Source organism: Nycticebus coucang, chromosome 21 (assembly GCF_027406575.1).
Source record: "Nycticebus coucang isolate mNycCou1 chromosome 21, mNycCou1.pri, whole genome shotgun sequence".
NCBI classification, from domain to species: Eukaryota; Metazoa; Chordata; class Mammalia; order Primates; family Lorisidae; genus Nycticebus; species Nycticebus coucang.
Window position 1 is genome coordinate 62,671,389 of NC_069800.1, and position 18,016 is coordinate 62,689,404.

Here is an 18,016-nt window from a genome sequence, read left to right on the forward strand (position 1 = left end):
GGAAAGCAGGAAACCAGACAGCCCAGTGCCTTCTTCAAAGCTGACATCTTCAAGGAGCAAACCCCAGTTCTATACAAAACCATATTTCCTTCTCCCCCTCTCCTAACCCCCAGACCTCGGTGTCAGGAGAGGAATCTACTAGAGCCAAGACAACTAGTAGGATACCCTGTGAGTGACCCTCTTCACTGTCCCTGAGCACCTGCTGTGCCAGGCATCATGGAGAGCCCTTTGCATTCAACCTCACAGCTGCTGAAGAGCCCTACATGAGGGAGGTAGAGTCATTACGCCCTTTTACAGATGGGGAAACTGGGGCTCTGAGAGGTCCAAACAGCTTGTCCCATCACGAGATGGCACAGAGCTGAGACCTGAGCCCAGATCTCCAAACCTGTACATTTAACCACAATACTCTACCCATTTCTCATCCTACAGTCATCATCCAGAACACCCTGGGCAGATATTTCTGAGGAGAATAGGTAGGAGTGGCAAACTCTTATTCATCCTTCAAAACCCAGCTCACTCATCACCTCCTCTGCACTTCACTCTCTCATCTGGGGCTCACTCTATCATTCCATAGATAAGACTTCCTCACCACGCAGTTGCATTCACATCTGTGTCCATGCTAGACTGTACTCCTGGAAGGCCGAGGGCTTGCATTTCCATTTCTGGGCCTGTTCCACTTCCAGAAACTCCAGCTGCACCAGCCTCCTTTGTGTTCTTTTTTTTTTATTTTATTAAATCATAGCTGTGTACATTAATATGATCATGGGGCACCATACCTCCTTTGTGTTCTTTAAATACCCCCAGTTGGTTCCACCTCAGGACCTGGGCCCTGCACTGCCCTGCCCCTGAAAAACCTTCTGTTCCCCATGCACAGGCCCCTCCCTCACCAGATCTGTGCCCCAAAGCCCCCTTCTCAGAGAGGCCTTCCCTGACCACCCTTGCATGAGCCCCTCGCCCGTCTCTGCCCATTAGCCTCACCCTCTGGCGTGACTACCTCCCCAGCACGATGGCCTATGTGCCTTTGCTTGCTTCCCACCTGACAGTGGCAGTCCCAGGAGTGTGGGGACCTTGTAGGTCTAGCCTCGCCTGTACCCCCAGCACTTAATTCTGCAGACACACAGGAGGTACTCAACATCTGTAGGACGAACGAACCCTGAGTGCCTGGCATATACAGACGTTCAGCAAATGAATCTATTCTTAATTAATCATTTTAACAGAAATGTCTCAGAAGCTTCCCAAGGGGGGAGCAGAATTTGTCCTCCCTACATGATGAATCTTTCTCTCTTCCTAGCTACCTACTTAATTCTTCTCCGGAATATCTTCTCCCCTCCACCAACTGCAGGAATGGTGACCTTGGAGAATAGGCAAAAGCCCCAGACCCCCTCTCCCTTGGAGACCTGTTCACTCTCCACCCAGCCCTCTGGCTCCCTCTTGGCTAAGCCACCACCACAGTGTGGCCCGCATTCATTAAGTAATCGATTCAGCTTCAATTCCAGTCCCTGCTGCTTCACTAATCTGGCTGCGGGGGCAGTTGGGACCGCCCTAATCTTGGGCCTTGGCCAGGCATTTCCAACAGCCAGGAAGAGCACTGTGTGTCTCAGAGCAGAAACATGGTTAAGAGAAGAAAACACACCAGCTGAACCACCCTCCAAACACCTCATAAAAGTATAAATCTGTTGATAGGGAGACGGCAGGGAGTCAGGCCGGGAAAATCTCAGACAGGAGGGTGAGAACGCGTGTGCCCCCTCCCAGAGGGCTGCCTTGGTGATTATCCCAGAGATGGCCCGCAACTCAGCCAAGGTCTCCTTTTTTCTCAGTCCCATGAGGCTCTGGACACCTGTGTGTCTCATGGCTGCTCAGCCACAAAAGTATCCCCCTAGCCTGATCCCCTTGCTGTCATCTCAGACCCATTTTCCTGTTCCCAGGGGACAACATGGTGTGGTAAAGCCTTGGAGATGTCAATGAGTCAATCAACAAACACTGCCAGAGCACCCCAGTGATAATATGATTACTGTTGATAGGCATGAAAAAAGACAGTGTAGGGTGGTGGGGTCTGAGGTAATATTACCTGCGGGCTTCATTTAGGAATGTTGTCAGTACAGAGTGGGTGCCAACAGACCATGTGTTCTCCCAGAGACGCGGGCGGCAATATTCATGGCAGCACTTTTGTGATGGCCAAAAACTCAAAAGCAATGTCCACCAGGAGCAGAACAGAAGACTCTTCCAGAGAACAAACGAACTCACTAGGGCCGCTCACAGCCATGGGGCTGGACTTCTCAAACACAACCCTGGGCAAAAGCAGACAAGCACGGGGAGAACATGTGGCTGATTCCATGTACACAAAGCTAAACTAGTGCAAAATGGTACAGACGTTTTGGAAAAGTTTGGCAGTTTCTTACAGGCATAGCCATAGCACAAGACTGGGTAATCCCACTCTTAGATGAAATAAGGATTATTTTCACCTAAAGAAATAAAAAAAAGCTAAAATAGAGGCAACACGAATCTCTGTGCAGAAAAGTCCGCAAGGGCCAGAGGGCGGACGACGTTGAGGGTGGCTGTCAATGTGCTATTTCCCACTCTCTAGGTGGTGATTACAGGTGGTGGTTACAGGTCTAGACCCAGGTTTCCCCCGGGTTTTCCATAGAGGAGCAGGTGGGCAGGGAGGTGAGCTAAAACCCCGTCTGAAGCAGAGGTGGCAGCAAGCACCAACCAATGGGCATGGTAGGAGCCCAGGACCCACCCCGCCAGGTGGCTGCCTCCGTTTCCGCGTCCTGCATTGCCTAGCAACCGGTCTCCCTGGCGACCTAGGGCACTGAGCCCAGGGCCAGAGCTTGCCAGGTGCACCAAGACCCCAGGCCCCATGGCGCAGAGGCCGCTCAGCACCACAGCGGCAGAACGCATGAACCTTGTGGCCCAGGACGAGATCTGGTAACGCCCCCATCCGGTAACCCACTGGGCAGGGCCCTTCCTCCCTGAAGTGTGCCCACCTGGCGGTCTCAGTTTGCCCCATGAAGCCCAGAAGGCAGTCGACCTCTGGGCCCTAGGGTCATGAGCTGAGGATGGTTAGAGGCCTTAATAAAAAGGGAACAATGTTCAGGACACAAGGGTGCAGGAGAGCCTTCCGCCCTCCTCTGTCAAACCCACCAGGAAGGCAGAGAAGTGAGAGATTTTGCATATGGCTTTGCAACAGCCAGATTTGCTTACTGAGGGCCGACTTATTTTTTTAAATAATCCACTTTTTAAAAAAGAGATGAAAAATCTCAACATTTGTTCAATTTGAATGAGAGATAAAAGTGCATTTTATCTCCCTATTTTCCTGGGTTTTTGAGTAATAAGACATTTTAATTTTAAAAATACATCCGTTTTCTAAAAGGCTTACCTTCAGCAGACATTTGTAATGATATTTTGAATTGGCATTCTATCAGATTGCTAAATATTTTCCCCTCTCTTTGAAGTTTTAACCAAATAAGGGAAGTTATGAATTTAGATTTAGTTTGAGTAACAAGGAAGCGTACTTGCTTACCTCCTAAACACCAGTCGTCCTATTTACCATCCCTGTGATGTTTACCGTTTCCTTGTAAAACCTGTAGTACTCACTTCATATTTGTTTTTAAATTGGGTTTTTACTTAATTTATTTTATAGGCAACTTTATATTACTCTCATAAATGGAAAACTTGTATCATTTGGCATAATACACATAGCTATTAATTAAAAAGAAACAAACTTTAGCCAAGTAACCCCGGTAGGAGATACTACCACAGGAGGGTGTGTTCTCCTACCTGAAATGCCCTTCCTACCTTTTCTACCAAACTTCCTAATCATCCTTCCAGACCCAAATCAAATGACTCCTCCTCTGTGATCAGGGCTCAGGGTTACTGAGCACTTGAAATGTAACAGGTTCAAACTGGTCTGAGCTATAAATGTAACATATACAACAGATTTCAAAGGTTCATACAAAAGAAGGGATTATTAAAATGAATATCGCTGGCTGAGTATGGTGGCTCACACCTATAATCCTAGCACTGTGAGAGGCTGAGGCAGGAGGATCTCTTGAACTCAAAAGTTTGAAACCAGCCTGAGCAAGAATGAAACCCCATCTCTACAAAAAATAGAAAAACTAGCCAGACGTTGTGGCAGGCATCTGTATTCCGAGCTACTTGGGAGGCTGAGGCAGGAGGATCACTTGAGCCCAAGAGCTTGAGGTTGCTGTGAGCTATGATGATGCCATGGCACTCTAGCATAGGCAACAGAATGAGCCTCTGTCTCAAAAAAGGAAATGAATATCATCTGTTTATTTTTATAATCTTTTTAATGCGGCTACTAGAACATTTAAAGTTATCTTGTGGCGACTGTATGTGACTCACATTATGTCTTCATTAGAAATAGATTCCATCTCATGTTCTTGGCTCCCAGGACAAAGAACTGGGGCCTCCTGGGGACAGTTGAGGCAGGAAAGGGGACATGTGTCGATATTGATTCCAAAATAGAAGAAACTAGAAAAATCAGAATGACTCCATGCTTAACTAGATGTTTGCAAAATGCAAGACACCAGTTCATGGACTGCAATTCGACTCTTGGGTAGTTATACATAAATTACACGACTGCGGAGCAAAAGCAGGGCTGCGTAAGGGTGGGCGAGTGAGGCCCCTGGGTTGTGACATGTCAGGAGGTGCTCCAGGTCAAGGTCATGCCACAGTGCTGACTCTGCACTTGCAGGAAACTAAGAGTGAGCCCTCCTTCAGGCTTGCACCATAGGTGGCTCCCTCACCTCCTATTAGCCTTTGCCCTGAGAACAAGGGTATCAACTCTGTATCTACATACAGTATCTGCCCGTAACTATGGGTCACAGAGGTCTCCCAAATAAGGGACCTAGTACCTAGAAGGGCTATGGGGCAGAGTCAGTCCCCAGACCTGTCTGCTCCCAGGTACCTTCCCCCAACCCTTCCATTAGCTGAGGGTCCCCCTCAGTGTTGGGAGGCTCAGTGGTAGGGGCCCTCCCTCTGACACCCAGCCCATCCCTGGCACAGACTGACTGTCCAGTCAATGTGCAGGAGGTCCCCCAATGGACCTTCACAGTTTGCTGACAGAACATTGTTCACACACTGCCCAGCACTCAGGAGCTCTCTTTTTCAGGAAATACCGTCTGAAGGCTGAATCTGAAGCACGGCAAAACTGGCCCGGTAACTGGGGTTTTTTAACAACCCCCTTCGAGGAGGTAAATATAAATGTTATGAGCCCTGAGGCTATAGAATCAATCGTTTCAAAGAATAAATGGTTGTGAAGTCTATAATTTTACAAGAATAAAATTAAAGGGCATGTTGTAGGCAAAGATTGCTGACCCTGACACCAGAAGGTTCCCTCCTTCCACAAATTACTGCGTACTTACTATGCACCAGGCACATTCCAGGTGCCTCATTGGAAACAGCTCCTTCGTCGGCCCCAAGAGCCCTGTGCTAAGGGCGTGATTGTTTATACACATATTATAGATTAAGAAATACAAAGAACTGTAAAGTTACACAACTGGTAAGGACTAGACCACGGTGAGGAGCTGGTCAGTCTGATTCCACAGCTACCTGCCCTCCAATCCCCATCTGTAATCTGGAGTGATCATCCTCACCTGCCTAACTGGGCGAATGTGAGATGCCGATGGAATACGAAGGAATGTGGACACCTGGTCAGGCCTGGAGGTGGGGAGGCAGAGGATTGCTGGGAAAATACTCAGGGCATTCCCTAAACCAGGATGGCAAGTCTGGAAGTCTACAGGGACCAGACAGGTAACAGAAGCAGGAGAAGGGGCAGAGAACAATTGATAGAAAGAAGGAGGGTCTTGGGCAAAGAAACCACTGGCTTTGCCCAAAGTGGCAGCCACCATCGGCCCAGCTGAGTGCTATCATATAGAGAGGCCAATGGCATATTCCCACTTGTAGAGAGAGCCTAGAAATCAGATGTTTAAATGAAATCTTCCAGGTCTAGACTAAGTGACTCAGGTGTATGAAATAGTATAGAGACACACAGACTGCTTCTGTGGCTTCCTTGGGGTGGTGGCCACTAGTTTGCAGTCTCTCAAACGATCTCCAGGACAGAACTTGAGGAAGGCACATTTCTTTGGAGGGACACAGCATTAAAGAACTGAATAATTCAAAACTCTCCTGATTCGAGGCAGCATAAACTCCATTTGCAATTCATCCCACCCCACTAGCTTTGAAATTATGCCATTCTTAATGAGTTTTGTTAATTCTTAGAGAGTTATACAATTTGAAGTTTTATGCATAAAATGAGTTCTTTTAATATGATATGCATAAAAGAGTCTATATTAATATTCCATATATGTAATTAAATTGGGCTTTCAAAGAGTTCAAAAATCACTTTATAAATGAAAAGGAGTGGGTCCTGGAATCTTTTTGGTATCTTTTAATGTAAACCCATAGCCTGTAGAGTTTTCTCAAATCCCTCTGCAGGGGACTAAACCCCAATGGGCTGCAGGGAGCAGCGGGAGGGTCTGCAGCTCCTCACAGCTTTAGGAGTGACTGAGACCAGCCCCTGCCTAATGTGTCTGAGCCCCACTCATCTGTAGAATGTGGCTTTCTGGGGAGAGCAGTAAAGAGAATGCCTCCGCCTGAGGTTTCCCATCTCTGGGATTCTGTTTTAGCTGATCAAGTGTGAAGAAGAACCTTCCACCCCACGGCCCAGAATTGAACTTCCTGAGCGTTTTCATATCCGGCCAGTGACCCCAGTGGAGAAATACATCAAGGTTAGAAAAGTCTTTTTTTTTAATACTCATTTTTCTAAGTATGAAATAAGCCCCATTGGAAATTGATCGCTCAAGGTGCACAAAGCCAACAGCCAAAGAACAGGGCAGTGTCCAGCCTGGGCGGAGTCCTTTCCACACCCTCTCCAAGCCCAGCTAGGGGGAACTTATCAGGTTCAATGTCTCTATAGACATGAGGGCCATCGATTCCTGTGGTGCAGAAGTAGAGCCAAGCCAGGGAAGGAGGAATTCGAGGTCTTCTTCAAATAATTACAGGGTGTGGGCAGGAAAGCAGGAAGGGTACTGGCCCAGGCTTAGAATCCTACCTCTGACACACAAGTTCTGCTCTGCTGCTCACCTCCTGTGTGGTCTTGACCAAGCAGCTGCCCTCTCTATGTCTCCATTTCCTCCCTCCTACAACAGGGGTTAATGAGGCACCTACTTCCGGGAGTGGCTTCAGAGTTCCAAGGGCGATGTATGTAAAGGACTTAGAACAGTGTCCGGCATTTTTAGGGAGGGAGTGGTGGCTGTCAGCTACTGCTAGGCAACAGGTGCCAGGGGCTTGGTTGGGCAGACAGTGATGAACAAGAAGGCAAGACCTGGGCCATGTGCCTGAGTCAGAGGAACCAACATTAAACAAGAAAATCAACAGAATTGTTATCTGCTGTGTTGGTCGCCAAGGAGGCAGGTGACATGTTACAGGTGAGAGAGGATGGGGTGGTCAGAGAAGACTCCCAGGGGTCCTCTTCCCACGGGTCCATCATTTTGGCCCCGGGTTCTGCCCTCTGCCCAGCTATGGAGAAGGCAGTTCTGTGAGCTGAGAGTTGAAGGATGAACAATCAGCCCCGGGGAAAGCATTCCAGGCAGAGGGAACAGCATAAATGAAAGCCCTGAGCCAGAGCATAGGCCGAAAGGTTTCTGGAACATCAGGGTGTGGAGGGCAGTGTGGCTGGAACTCAGGGAGCCGGGGTGGAAGGTGGGATGGGAAGGAAAGGGATGTGAATGGAGAAGTTGGCAGGGCAAGACCCCATCAGACCTTGGAGGCTAGGGGAAAAATTACAATTTGAGTCCAGTCTACACTGGAAGCAGCCATGGAACCATGAAAGCTGCCTCAGAGCACTCTGGTGGCCGAGTGGAGAACAGACAGCGGGTAGAAGAGCAGGAGTGGCCAGGCAATCCCAGAGAGAGATGGTAGGCGGTGTCCCCCGAGACCTGCTCAGCTGTGGGCAGGGTCAAGAGCCTTAGAAACTGCTAAGCTTCATGCAGCCTCTTCCCACGGGTCCATCATTTTGGCCCCGGGTTCTGCCCTCTGCCCAGCTATGGAGAAGGCAGTTCTGTGAGCTGATGGGGAAAGGGGAAGAAAGCCCCAGGTGAAGGCGGCCAGGGGCAAGTGCCTTTTCCTGAAATGCCTTCAGAGCCTGCCCAGGCGGCTGGCCCATGGTGAGCGTCCGCTGGGTATGTATCTGAATGAATGAACTCGCTCCATTGAGACATGTTGAGGGGTTTTCCCCCCAATTATAAAGTTAATAGAGCCGCTGCTTAAAAGAAAATGTAACATAAGTAATAAGATGATGAAAACACTCAGATACTCTATCCATGGTTACCAATTTAGGGCACTCTTGTCAGAGACTTTTCCATATGTCCATATACACGTTCCTATGAAGGGAACCCCCCGGTAAAGGCTAGCTCTCACTGTGATCTCCTAGCTGCTCGCTGTGTTGTTACTTTGCATGAGTTATCTTATTTCCACAAGCCCGGAAGATAAATATTATTGTCATCAAACCCACTTTGCAGATGGGAATGCTGAAGGCCGAAGTCCTTTCCCGAGGTACACAGTAGATTGTCTGATCCTGGAGCCCTGCTCTCAATGTCCCCCCCAGCCCCTCTCTCTGCTCCTGTGTATGTGCGTATAAATCACTGTTATGTTACTGACCAGATTTTCTCCACTGCATGGCTCTAGCATAATTTACTTCACAATATTCCTATCTCTGGACATCTAGTTTATGTCCAGGTTGAGATCTGTGGGAATAATACTGCAAGGAACACCCTAGTAGACCCAGCATTTTGCTCTGGGACAATAATTTCCTTGGAATCAGTACCTAGAAATGCAGTGATTATTCAAATGACACGCACATCTCAGGGAGCTCATTCTCCTGTGGTCTAGAACACCAGGCTGGTTGGAGAAAGAGGCCAGGAAGAGGACATGATACTTTTGCAGGGCTGTGTTTTCATTCTGCCAACCCCCTGCCTCCATCTGCACCCCCAGAAAAGAGCGTGGGAGCTGTTTACCATCTCTCAGCCACACGCTGTCGCCAAGAGTGCCTTGCCCAGTGCCTGCTCAGGGGGTGGCAGCTGCCGCTAGAATCACCCTCTCTTCAAAAGAGGTACCCCACCTAGATACTGAGACAGTTTCCACCCTCAGAGTGTCAAAGAACAGAGAGGAAGCTTCCAGTGGCCAGATCAAACAGAAGCATTGTTATTTCCTATGTGGACTCCTGCTTAGGGGGAAGGGCCAGCGTGAAGGCCACACTCAACAGACAGAGCCTCTGGGGTACAGACTGGGGACAAGCATTCAGGTGAGAAGGGACTTAACTTCTGCTTCCTTCTGAACCTAATTCCTTGCCCAAGAAATAGTAAATGGCTTCCAACTTCCACCTTTCCATTCCCTCTTTGGGTGACTAGAGCCTTTAAAAATATACTTATTTTTAATAGGTACCCTTAATACCCGAAAGAGTGAGTAATGGAAAGTCCCCTTCCCTCCTCCCAGGAGCTGCTGTCACCAGCCACCATGCACCCTTGCATAGAGGCAGGTGTACACACAGGCTCACATGCCAGCATCCAGCAACTTGTGCCTTGCATATTTTTGAGCACCTTTTTCTCTTAGAAGTTTATCGGAGAGGCTGTTCCATATTGGAGCAAACAGAGCTGCCTCCTCCTTTTAAACTGCTGCTCCATGGTGCAGATGGGCCACAGCGAGTCTCCTGTGGACGTGGAGGGTCGTCCAGTCATTTGCTACATGTACAGGGCCCCAAGGCATCTCTTGTACTCACCCTGGTGTACACAGTGTTGCTTTTACGATATCTCAGGATAAATGCCTACGGGTAAATTGTCGGGTCAAAGGGCATTTGCAGTTGCATTTTCAGGAGATCATTGCAACATTGCCCTTATTGTTGTAACAGCCTTGTTAACCTTGGCATTTTCATCTCTTTGCCAATCTGGTGGGTGAAAACAGTACATCTCGGGGTGGATTTCAATCACATCTTGTTTGCAAGTTGAAGAGAGACTTGGAAGCTGGTCTGTGTAGTCCCAAGGGCCTGGCTGGACAAGCACTTTGAGAGCTGTGTCCCTTTGAGCCATCTGACCACAGCTGGCCATGCTGGCACTCACTGATGACCCTCCCCACACACAGCCCCTCTGGAGATCAATGTTAATACTTCATCAAGAACATGTGTTAAGGGGCTTCAATTCAACCACGTGGCAGCTGGACCACCCAGGACCTGCCACCTCCTCCGTGGCAAATTCCCTTAGTAAGAATGAACTCAGAGCCCAAACCTTAGTAAACCTCTTTATCTTGGTTCTTCTGTTAGAACAAACAGCCCTCACTGTTGCCTTCTGTTCAAATCACCTGATAAGAGCAAAACAGATTATGTTATAATGGGGGCACCTGGTTACCTTCACTTTCCAAAAAATGTCAGGTCTGTCCAAGGAATCAACACATTAGTTGAGCTTTTCCATTACGGATAGCACCATGTTTTCTTCTTGGTTTTTTAAATTAGGTTCCATTGCTTTTCATTCCTGTGGTCTCTGCAGTTTGGAGCATGTGTGTGTCCAGGTGCATGTGTATAAACACAAGTGTCGTAGAGCTTTCTAATAAAATCGGGATGACTTGCGGCTGCCAGAGTACCGTCTAAGTGTTGCCCTGAATTTTATAAAGGGCAATGAGAACTGTAGTATTTGATATTTCTGCATCTTAACAATTTTTTCTCTCTTACTAAACAGAAATTCTTTTACTGGAGGACATGAATGTGTTAAGCATTACAAGATTTTAAAAACCCGTTGATGTCCATTACTTCCAGGGTAGAGGTGACCCTCAGAGTCCAGCTGATTGGAATGTGCTTATTTTCAGTACACACAGGGATGCCGCCTTTTCTGTCTTTTGAAACCCAGCCTCACATGCCCACCCCGGGTACCTCTGTGGACACGCCTCTTGTGGCTGTGATCCAAGGTGACTAAACCCCCTGTGTTTCCTTTGCAGGTTCTTCCCTCTCCGCCAGTCCCACAGACGACCCAGGGCTTCATCGGCTGGAGGTCCGGGGTGCCAGGCCTGAACAAGTGTCTGGAGTTTGACGAAATCAGAAGCTGCAAAGGGGCGTTTGCCCGAGAGCTGCACTGGCCCAAGCAGGGGGTACACTGAGTCCACACTGTACCCCTGTCCAGGCCCAGGCCAGGAAAGGAAGACTGCCACCACCATATCCCTGAGGACAGTCTCCTGCCGACTTGCTCACAGATTTTGCAAAAACCACAAAGTATGCCTTAGACAGCCTTGGTTCAGCAGCGCCTGCCTTCCAGAATGTTCACCTGCACGCCCATGCTTAGATAATGTAATCTGTAAGGCAAAGTAGATTCTCTCTCTCTGTCTTTTTTTTTTTTTTTTTTGATACTTTGGGAATTTCTAAATATGGCTTTAAAAAAATAGTGAGGGATTTAAGTTTTAAAATATTTGTGTAGGTCCATTAATGCAGCTTTCAATTGCTCCTATCACCAACCTTATTTATAATGGAATTGTTGATCGGGTTATTTCTGCATCTGAATATCCCTGAGCCTGCTTTTCAGGAGGAATAAAACACTTGCAGGATCCCTTGACTCTCCTTTTCAATAAGACAACAGCTTTAGAGGCAGAAATGAGACCAAGATTTGCCATCGAGTGGAGACTCCTGGAAGAAAATGGGCTTCCCAAGCACTCTAGGAAAACCACCCCTGCCAGCCTACCCTGGCCACCCTATTCCAGCCCCAGGGCACTGTCCCAAGGATGTCACCCCTTGGTCAGTGTTTTTTTCCAGTCCCTGCCCAGTTCTGCAGCTTTCTTTCTAATCCTACAAATGGGAAGCTCAAGAATGAAAAGCCAGTCTATCGCGGGGTCTCATGAACTGGATGCCTCAAAGTAGGATAGCAGAGTGCTCACGGCAGCCTGGGGAGCTGGTTTGGGCTCTATGCGCAGTAGCAGAGGTCGGTGCATCCTTCAGACCTGACGTGGACAGGGCAGGGGCTGTGCTTGACCACCTGCCCTCCATGGACACACATGCCTTCCTCCCCATGGCCGGCCAGGTCTCACCGTTCCCAGGATGGAACCAGCCCTTGTTGGTTTCGGCTGACTGTGGCCTGGAGGGACTTCCATGTGTTGGGACGCACTTGTAAGGTTCATCCACCCACACACTTTCTGCCTACCTTTCTGTCCAGGCATGGGCGCCGTGCTGCAGCCAATCCAGGAATCTCTCCTCTTAGAGTCATTTCAAACTGTCACAGGGCCCTGAAAACTGGACTCCACTCCTCTGGCTCTTAAAGGAATTCCATGACTTTGGGGGCATCAGATATTAGGGAAGCAGAATTCCTACCGAGTTGGGGTCATCCCCTGAAAGTTCTGGGCTCAGAGCCTCTAAACCCCAGAACCCCCAGCAGAAGAGCTTCTCTTATGCAGGGACATGTCCTCTGTACAGGTTTCCAGAGTGTGATCAGAGCTGTCGGTCTTGACACCTCCCAGGGGCTGGCTGTAGACACCTTCGGGGCCTTGTACAGACCCACACAGCAGACCCACACAGCAGAAGCCTTCTCCCAGCCACCAGGTGATTCTCTGTCTCGCCACACCCCTCCTCCCACTCCACAGTGGGAAACTGCCCAGCCGGGAAGGGTGACACATACAAGAACCCCTGTCACTACCTCTGAGTATGGGACCCACGTTCACCACTGGCCACAGGGGACACAGACACCAAGAAACACTATGGCCCTTTAGGTTCTAAGGAAAGGGAGAACAATGTATTATGGGGTGAATTGTACCCCCCAAAAGATTGGTTGAAGTCCTAACCTTCAGCACCTGTGAGCTTATCTAGAAATGTGGGCAGCATTCCAGATGTGCTCGTTTAAATTAGGGTTAGGTCACACTAGTGTGCGGTGTGCTCTTAGCCCAATGGGACTAGCATTCTTACAAGAGGAGAGAGAGGGACACAGGGAGGACACGGCCACCATGTGAGGCCATGGGAGGACGGAGGCAGAAATCAGAGTGACACTAAGGAATGCCAAAACCGGCTGGCAAACCACTGAACACTCAAAATAGGCAAGGAAGGATTCCACCTGACAGATTTCAAAGGGGGCATGGGCCTGCCGATGACTGGACCTCAGACTTCCGAACTCCAGAACCCTGAGAGGTACATTGCTGCTGCCTTAAGCCACCGTTTCGCAGTGCCTGGCATGGCAGGCCCAGGAAATGAACACAGCCTGGGATGCGTCTTCCTACCTCCCCTCCTCCCCTACTCAGAAAACACCTCCTCTGACCATGTGCCTTTCATTGGTCCTAATCTGGGCTGTGTCTGCCCAGGACCAGACCACATGACCCCTTCAACTCCAAAGATGTTTCCAGATGTTTAGCCTGATGTAGACTAAACAACCAATGCTTGGCCAAGCCCGTTCCTATTAAACCCTAATGTTTTGGCATCTCAGTCTTCACCAAAGGGAAGGCATCTGCCCTTGAAGAAGCATTCTGGCCCTTCTTGCAACCAGATGCCTCCACCACAGACAAGCAGCATGGCCAGAAAGTGCAATTGCTTTGGTGCCCATACCCACCCTGGCCTCACGAGGACCACATTTCTGTCTGATCACCACAGGTCAGGCAGCACACACCTCGATCCGCGGGTAGTTGTTTGATCTAATTCTCGATCACAAAACAAATCTACATCATCTGCGTGTCCACCAGAGTTTGGCAGCAAAAAAGTCTAACAAGAAAAAACAGGCTCCCCTAACCATCTTGGTTCCAAGCCTGGACAGGAAATCAATGTGCCCACTTTGCCTTTTCTGAAACTTTCGGGTGGCTATACTTTAATTCTGATTTTACTCGACTGGTGCATGTTGACGGACAGCCTGAGTTTAGGGAGCACTCAGGTCAGCAGGTGTTTTGGCAGAAATGCTCAGGGTGGAGCTGAGCGGGCCACTCCCCATCACGGACAGCTGAGCTACATAAAACCTGAAATCTCAATGGGGAAAACCTCCGGGGACAGCCTGAGCTTCCACACCCCACTGTGGCTGCAGAGGAAATGGGCCCATGTGCACCCACATGGGATCTGCTTAACGCTAGTCCTTTGTGAGAACAGAAATTCAAAAGGCTCAGATCAAAGTCTGAAGACACACGAGTCCTCTGGACAGTTGGCTCACAAGCACACAAATATTTAGGACGCTATTTGATGCCTGCGTGCTGTCCTTTAATTTCAATGAAGCTTATTCCATATTCATGTACACATATTTAATGCCCCCTTAGAACTACTTCTACTTAAAACTTTGCAGTACTGATTCTTTTTCAAACTTCTGCTTTTGTCCCTATACGGATGGTCAGGTATTTTTAATCAATATCTAGGAAACCTCAATTGGTGGGTTTGGGTTGTTTTTGTTTTTGTTTTTCTGTCTCCAATAATTTATTCACTGATTAGCCACACATGTGCTTTTATGTAAAAATATTAAAATGAGGCAACATTTCTGCAGGTGTCAAACTTCACTGCCAAGGTCCGCCCCATGCGCACTCTCCTCCTGGAGTCACAGTCTGACCTTTGGACTCAAAGCAGTTGGAACTGCACCCGTGGGTTCATGCCACAGCTCAGATGTCCAGTCAGCGGCTCTAGTTGGGAGTCAAAGTGGGGAATGATTGAGGATTCAATTACCCTCGATGGTTTCAAACTTGACATTTAATCCATGGAAATCAACCTCTTTGTGGGTGTCCATATGGGCCCATAAATGTCACCACACGCTGTAAAATACCACATTTCCAAGGCTGAGACGAGGCTGGTGAACCTGTGGACACGAGGCTGAAATAACATCACAGCAACGAGGAGCCCAATGGGCCTCCATCCAAACGAACGGTCCCTGAAGTGATGCAAAGCATAATTGGGTCAGGGACTCAGAATGGATTCTGTCACAAGCACATTTCTATCCAAGACAAATTAGAAACTCCTGCTGGAAGAAAATGACATGATCAAATATAAAATAAAATTGTTGGAAAACATGACTTTTGCTCTTACACACTGACACACACCTGGGTTATAACTGTCCCAACAGACTCCGGGCTTCAAGCTTCCAAAGTCTGAGACCAGATTATTTGGTAATGTAGAACTTTGTACCTTTGAGAACGTGCATGTGTATATTGTATGACCCCTGTAGCAAGGTCTGGGGCATAAAACCATTGAAATTAAAACCATTCATATTTTTGTAGCAAAACTTAAAAAATATTCACACTAAATAGAATAAAGATCCTAGAGTCATATTTCAGTTTGGTTCAGATTTTTCCACCAAATAAGTGTTGCTGTCAAACTAATTAGAATATTTCTAGATTTTAGAGCAATTTGGAGTTTGAAACTGGTAAGATATTTTGGACACAAAATGTCTATCACTCTCTTGGCTATAAGAGGAAGAAATCCAACCCAAACTAGCCAAAGCACAAAAGGAACGTAACCACCTACATAACTGGAAAGCTCCAGGGGATCCTGCTTCAGGCACAGCTTGATCAAGGATTCAACTGCCTTCTCCAGGACCCAGAACCTTTCTTCTTCAATTTCTTTCAGGTTGGTCTATCTGACTACTTTCTACAAGTAACCTGGTTCAGCATTGTTCAGATACAAAGAGGAGATCCAGAGGTAGGCTGAGCAGTAGGACTACTCTAGTAACTTAATGCATGGACGTTTTCTCAGCACATACCATGTTTAAGATCCAGCTGTTGCCAGGGCTCATGAGAAATCTAGGTGTTCCTTCAAAATAACACAAAATAAACTCCTCCCATGTCCACGTTTAAAAAAATAAACTTTAATATCTTTCTGAGGCCATTCATTTAAACTTTAAAAATAAAGCCCAGAATAATTCCAAATTTTACACTTGCTGCATTTAATTGCATTATTATGAGGCGACCTGACAGGGCTTTAGTTGCAGAAGACGACGGTGTGGTTAATAAGCTGTGTTCTGCATGGCCGGGTAACGATTCTGATTAGATGGAAGTCAGATGATGACTCGTGGATAAGCCACAGATGTAGAATCTCAGGTGCTCTTGGGGAGCTCTTGCTGCCCCAGAGAAATTAGACACCTGAATCAGCGACTGTTTTCTGAGTGCTGAGTGTTTGTGCCTGGGTGTGATGGATTGATTTGCTGCTCAGGAAGCTCCCCTTTAATTAGGAAGTAACTCTTAATTCCTGGTGGATGACTATAGCATTCCTTCAAGGGTACTCAGAGAATGTTGGTCCGGAAGTGAAGCAGGAGTCACTCAAGCCATGGGGCAGGGCCGGCCCCTCCAGAAGCTTTGATACTCCATCTGCGCTCTGCAAATGGAGTGCACAGCCAGAGCTGAGCCTGGGCTGGCCTCTGTCCTGGGAACAGGGAGGCTGGACAGCCATTGTGGGGGATAAAACAATGGCTATCATGTATTAAGTCCCAACTAAGTGCTAGTGTAATAAAGAGTCTCCCCCATGTTTTAATGTTTGAGTGCTGACGCCTCCTGAGTCTCACCGTCTCTCTCCTTGTCCCCCCCCACCAGCTGGGGAAGCAGATAGGAAAGCCAAGTTGCTCTTTCCTTTAGCGTCTGTGGGAAGTTCAAGACAAGCATGAGAACCTTCACCCAGTATAAATACCCCAGTCCAGTCTCCTTTCCCTGTGCTCCTTCAGACCATCTTGGGAGGACTGCTCTGCTCTCCCTGGGAAGCCTCATTATGCAAGCAATCAACTTTCCATATCCCTCAATGTGTGTGGGACCAACCAGCTCCACCTTGGATCAAGTTTTGGGTGGGATCCATGCTGTGTCTGCAGGTCAGCCGGTTGGTACCAGCAGCCAGATGCTGTGCTAAGCTCATTCCATCTCCACAGCATCACTGCAACCTTGATCCCATAGGAGCCCAAATTACAGATGGAGAAACAGAAGCTACTCAAGATGAAGTGTCTTGCCCAAGGTCACATAGCAGTGGAGCAAGATCCCTGTGAAATTCCAGAGGCCCCACAGAACCATGAGCATTCCACAAATTCACTGAGAACCCACCATGCACCCGACACCTGCCATTCCCTCTGGCCGGAACACACCCACTGGAAGAACTACCCTCTAGGGAACCCTCAACTGCCTACACCTCTCGCCAAGTATGTGAGAATGAATTCTAACTGTACTCCCAGGTGCACACCCAGGATTCCACACCCTTATCCCCAGAACCTGACTATGGGGAGATACCGCTGCCATGACTGTGTTATGTGACTTAGCACCTTTGACTAAGGGAGATGGCCCTGGATTGTCCAGGTGGTCTGCTGTAATCATATGAGCCCTTAAAAGTGGACAGTTTTCTCCAGCTGGCAGCAGAAAGAAAAGCCAGATTGGTTGAAACACAAGAGAAATTTGACCTGTTGTTGACACCTTGAAGACAGAGGCGGTCACATGAGAAGGAAGTAGCAGCCTCAAGTAGCTGAAAATGACTCCTGGCCAACAACCAGCCAGGAGAAGAGAGCCTCAGGCTCACAGCCACATGGAGCTATGTGCTGTCCATAACCTGAAAGAGCTTAGAAGGGGACCGTCCCCAAGAGAATCCGGAAGAGAGATCAGGCCTATTGACACTTCGGTGGTGGTCTCGTGGGGTCCTAAACAGAAAACAGCAGCATCCATCTAGATTTCTGACCTACAAATCTGTGAGATGATAAGTGGGTGCTGTTTTAAACCCCTACATTTGTAGTGATTTATCACAGCAGAATAAAAATCTAAAAGCTAATACACCAGGTGTGCCAAGTCCAGGACTACTGTTTGCCTGGGCCCTTTCTGAGCATTGTATTTGCCATGGACAACCATGAGGGACAGGCAATGTCTCCCTCCAGGACAAGAGGCAGCCCTACTTCCTGCTTGCTGTAGAGTGGCTGGTTCCCGGCTCAGTATCCCTCAGCTGTGACACAAACACACCACACCACTCGGTGGGATTTGAGGGCAAGGGAACCAGCACACACACATTGACACTTCTGCGGCTAACTGTCTTTGTCTCTGACCCAGGAGTCTCGTATCT

The 18,016-nt window shown here is 48.2% G+C and overlaps 1 protein-coding gene across 2 annotated transcripts; it reads left to right on the plus strand.

Annotated features, from left to right (window-relative positions):
- The first annotated feature begins 2,860 nt into the window (after window positions 1-2,860).
- Window positions 2,861-11,449, plus strand: C21H20orf85 (chromosome 21 C20orf85 homolog). Of its 2 annotated transcripts, XM_053574565.1 has the most exons (4): window positions 2,861-2,928; window positions 5,135-5,216; window positions 6,651-6,752; window positions 11,005-11,449. In XM_053574565.1, the coding sequence occupies exons 1-4, from the start codon at window positions 2,861-2,863 to the stop codon at window positions 11,161-11,163; spliced, it is 411 nt and encodes a 136-aa protein (XP_053430540.1). In that variant the 3' UTR covers window positions 11,164-11,449. The 2 variants fall into 2 exon arrangements, 1 of the variants encoding a protein (XP_053430540.1); XR_008376587.1 differs by lacking the exons at window positions 2,861-2,928; window positions 5,135-5,216; window positions 6,651-6,752 and adding an exon at window positions 7,302-7,451.
- The last annotated feature ends 6,567 nt before the right edge of the window (window positions 11,450-18,016 follow it).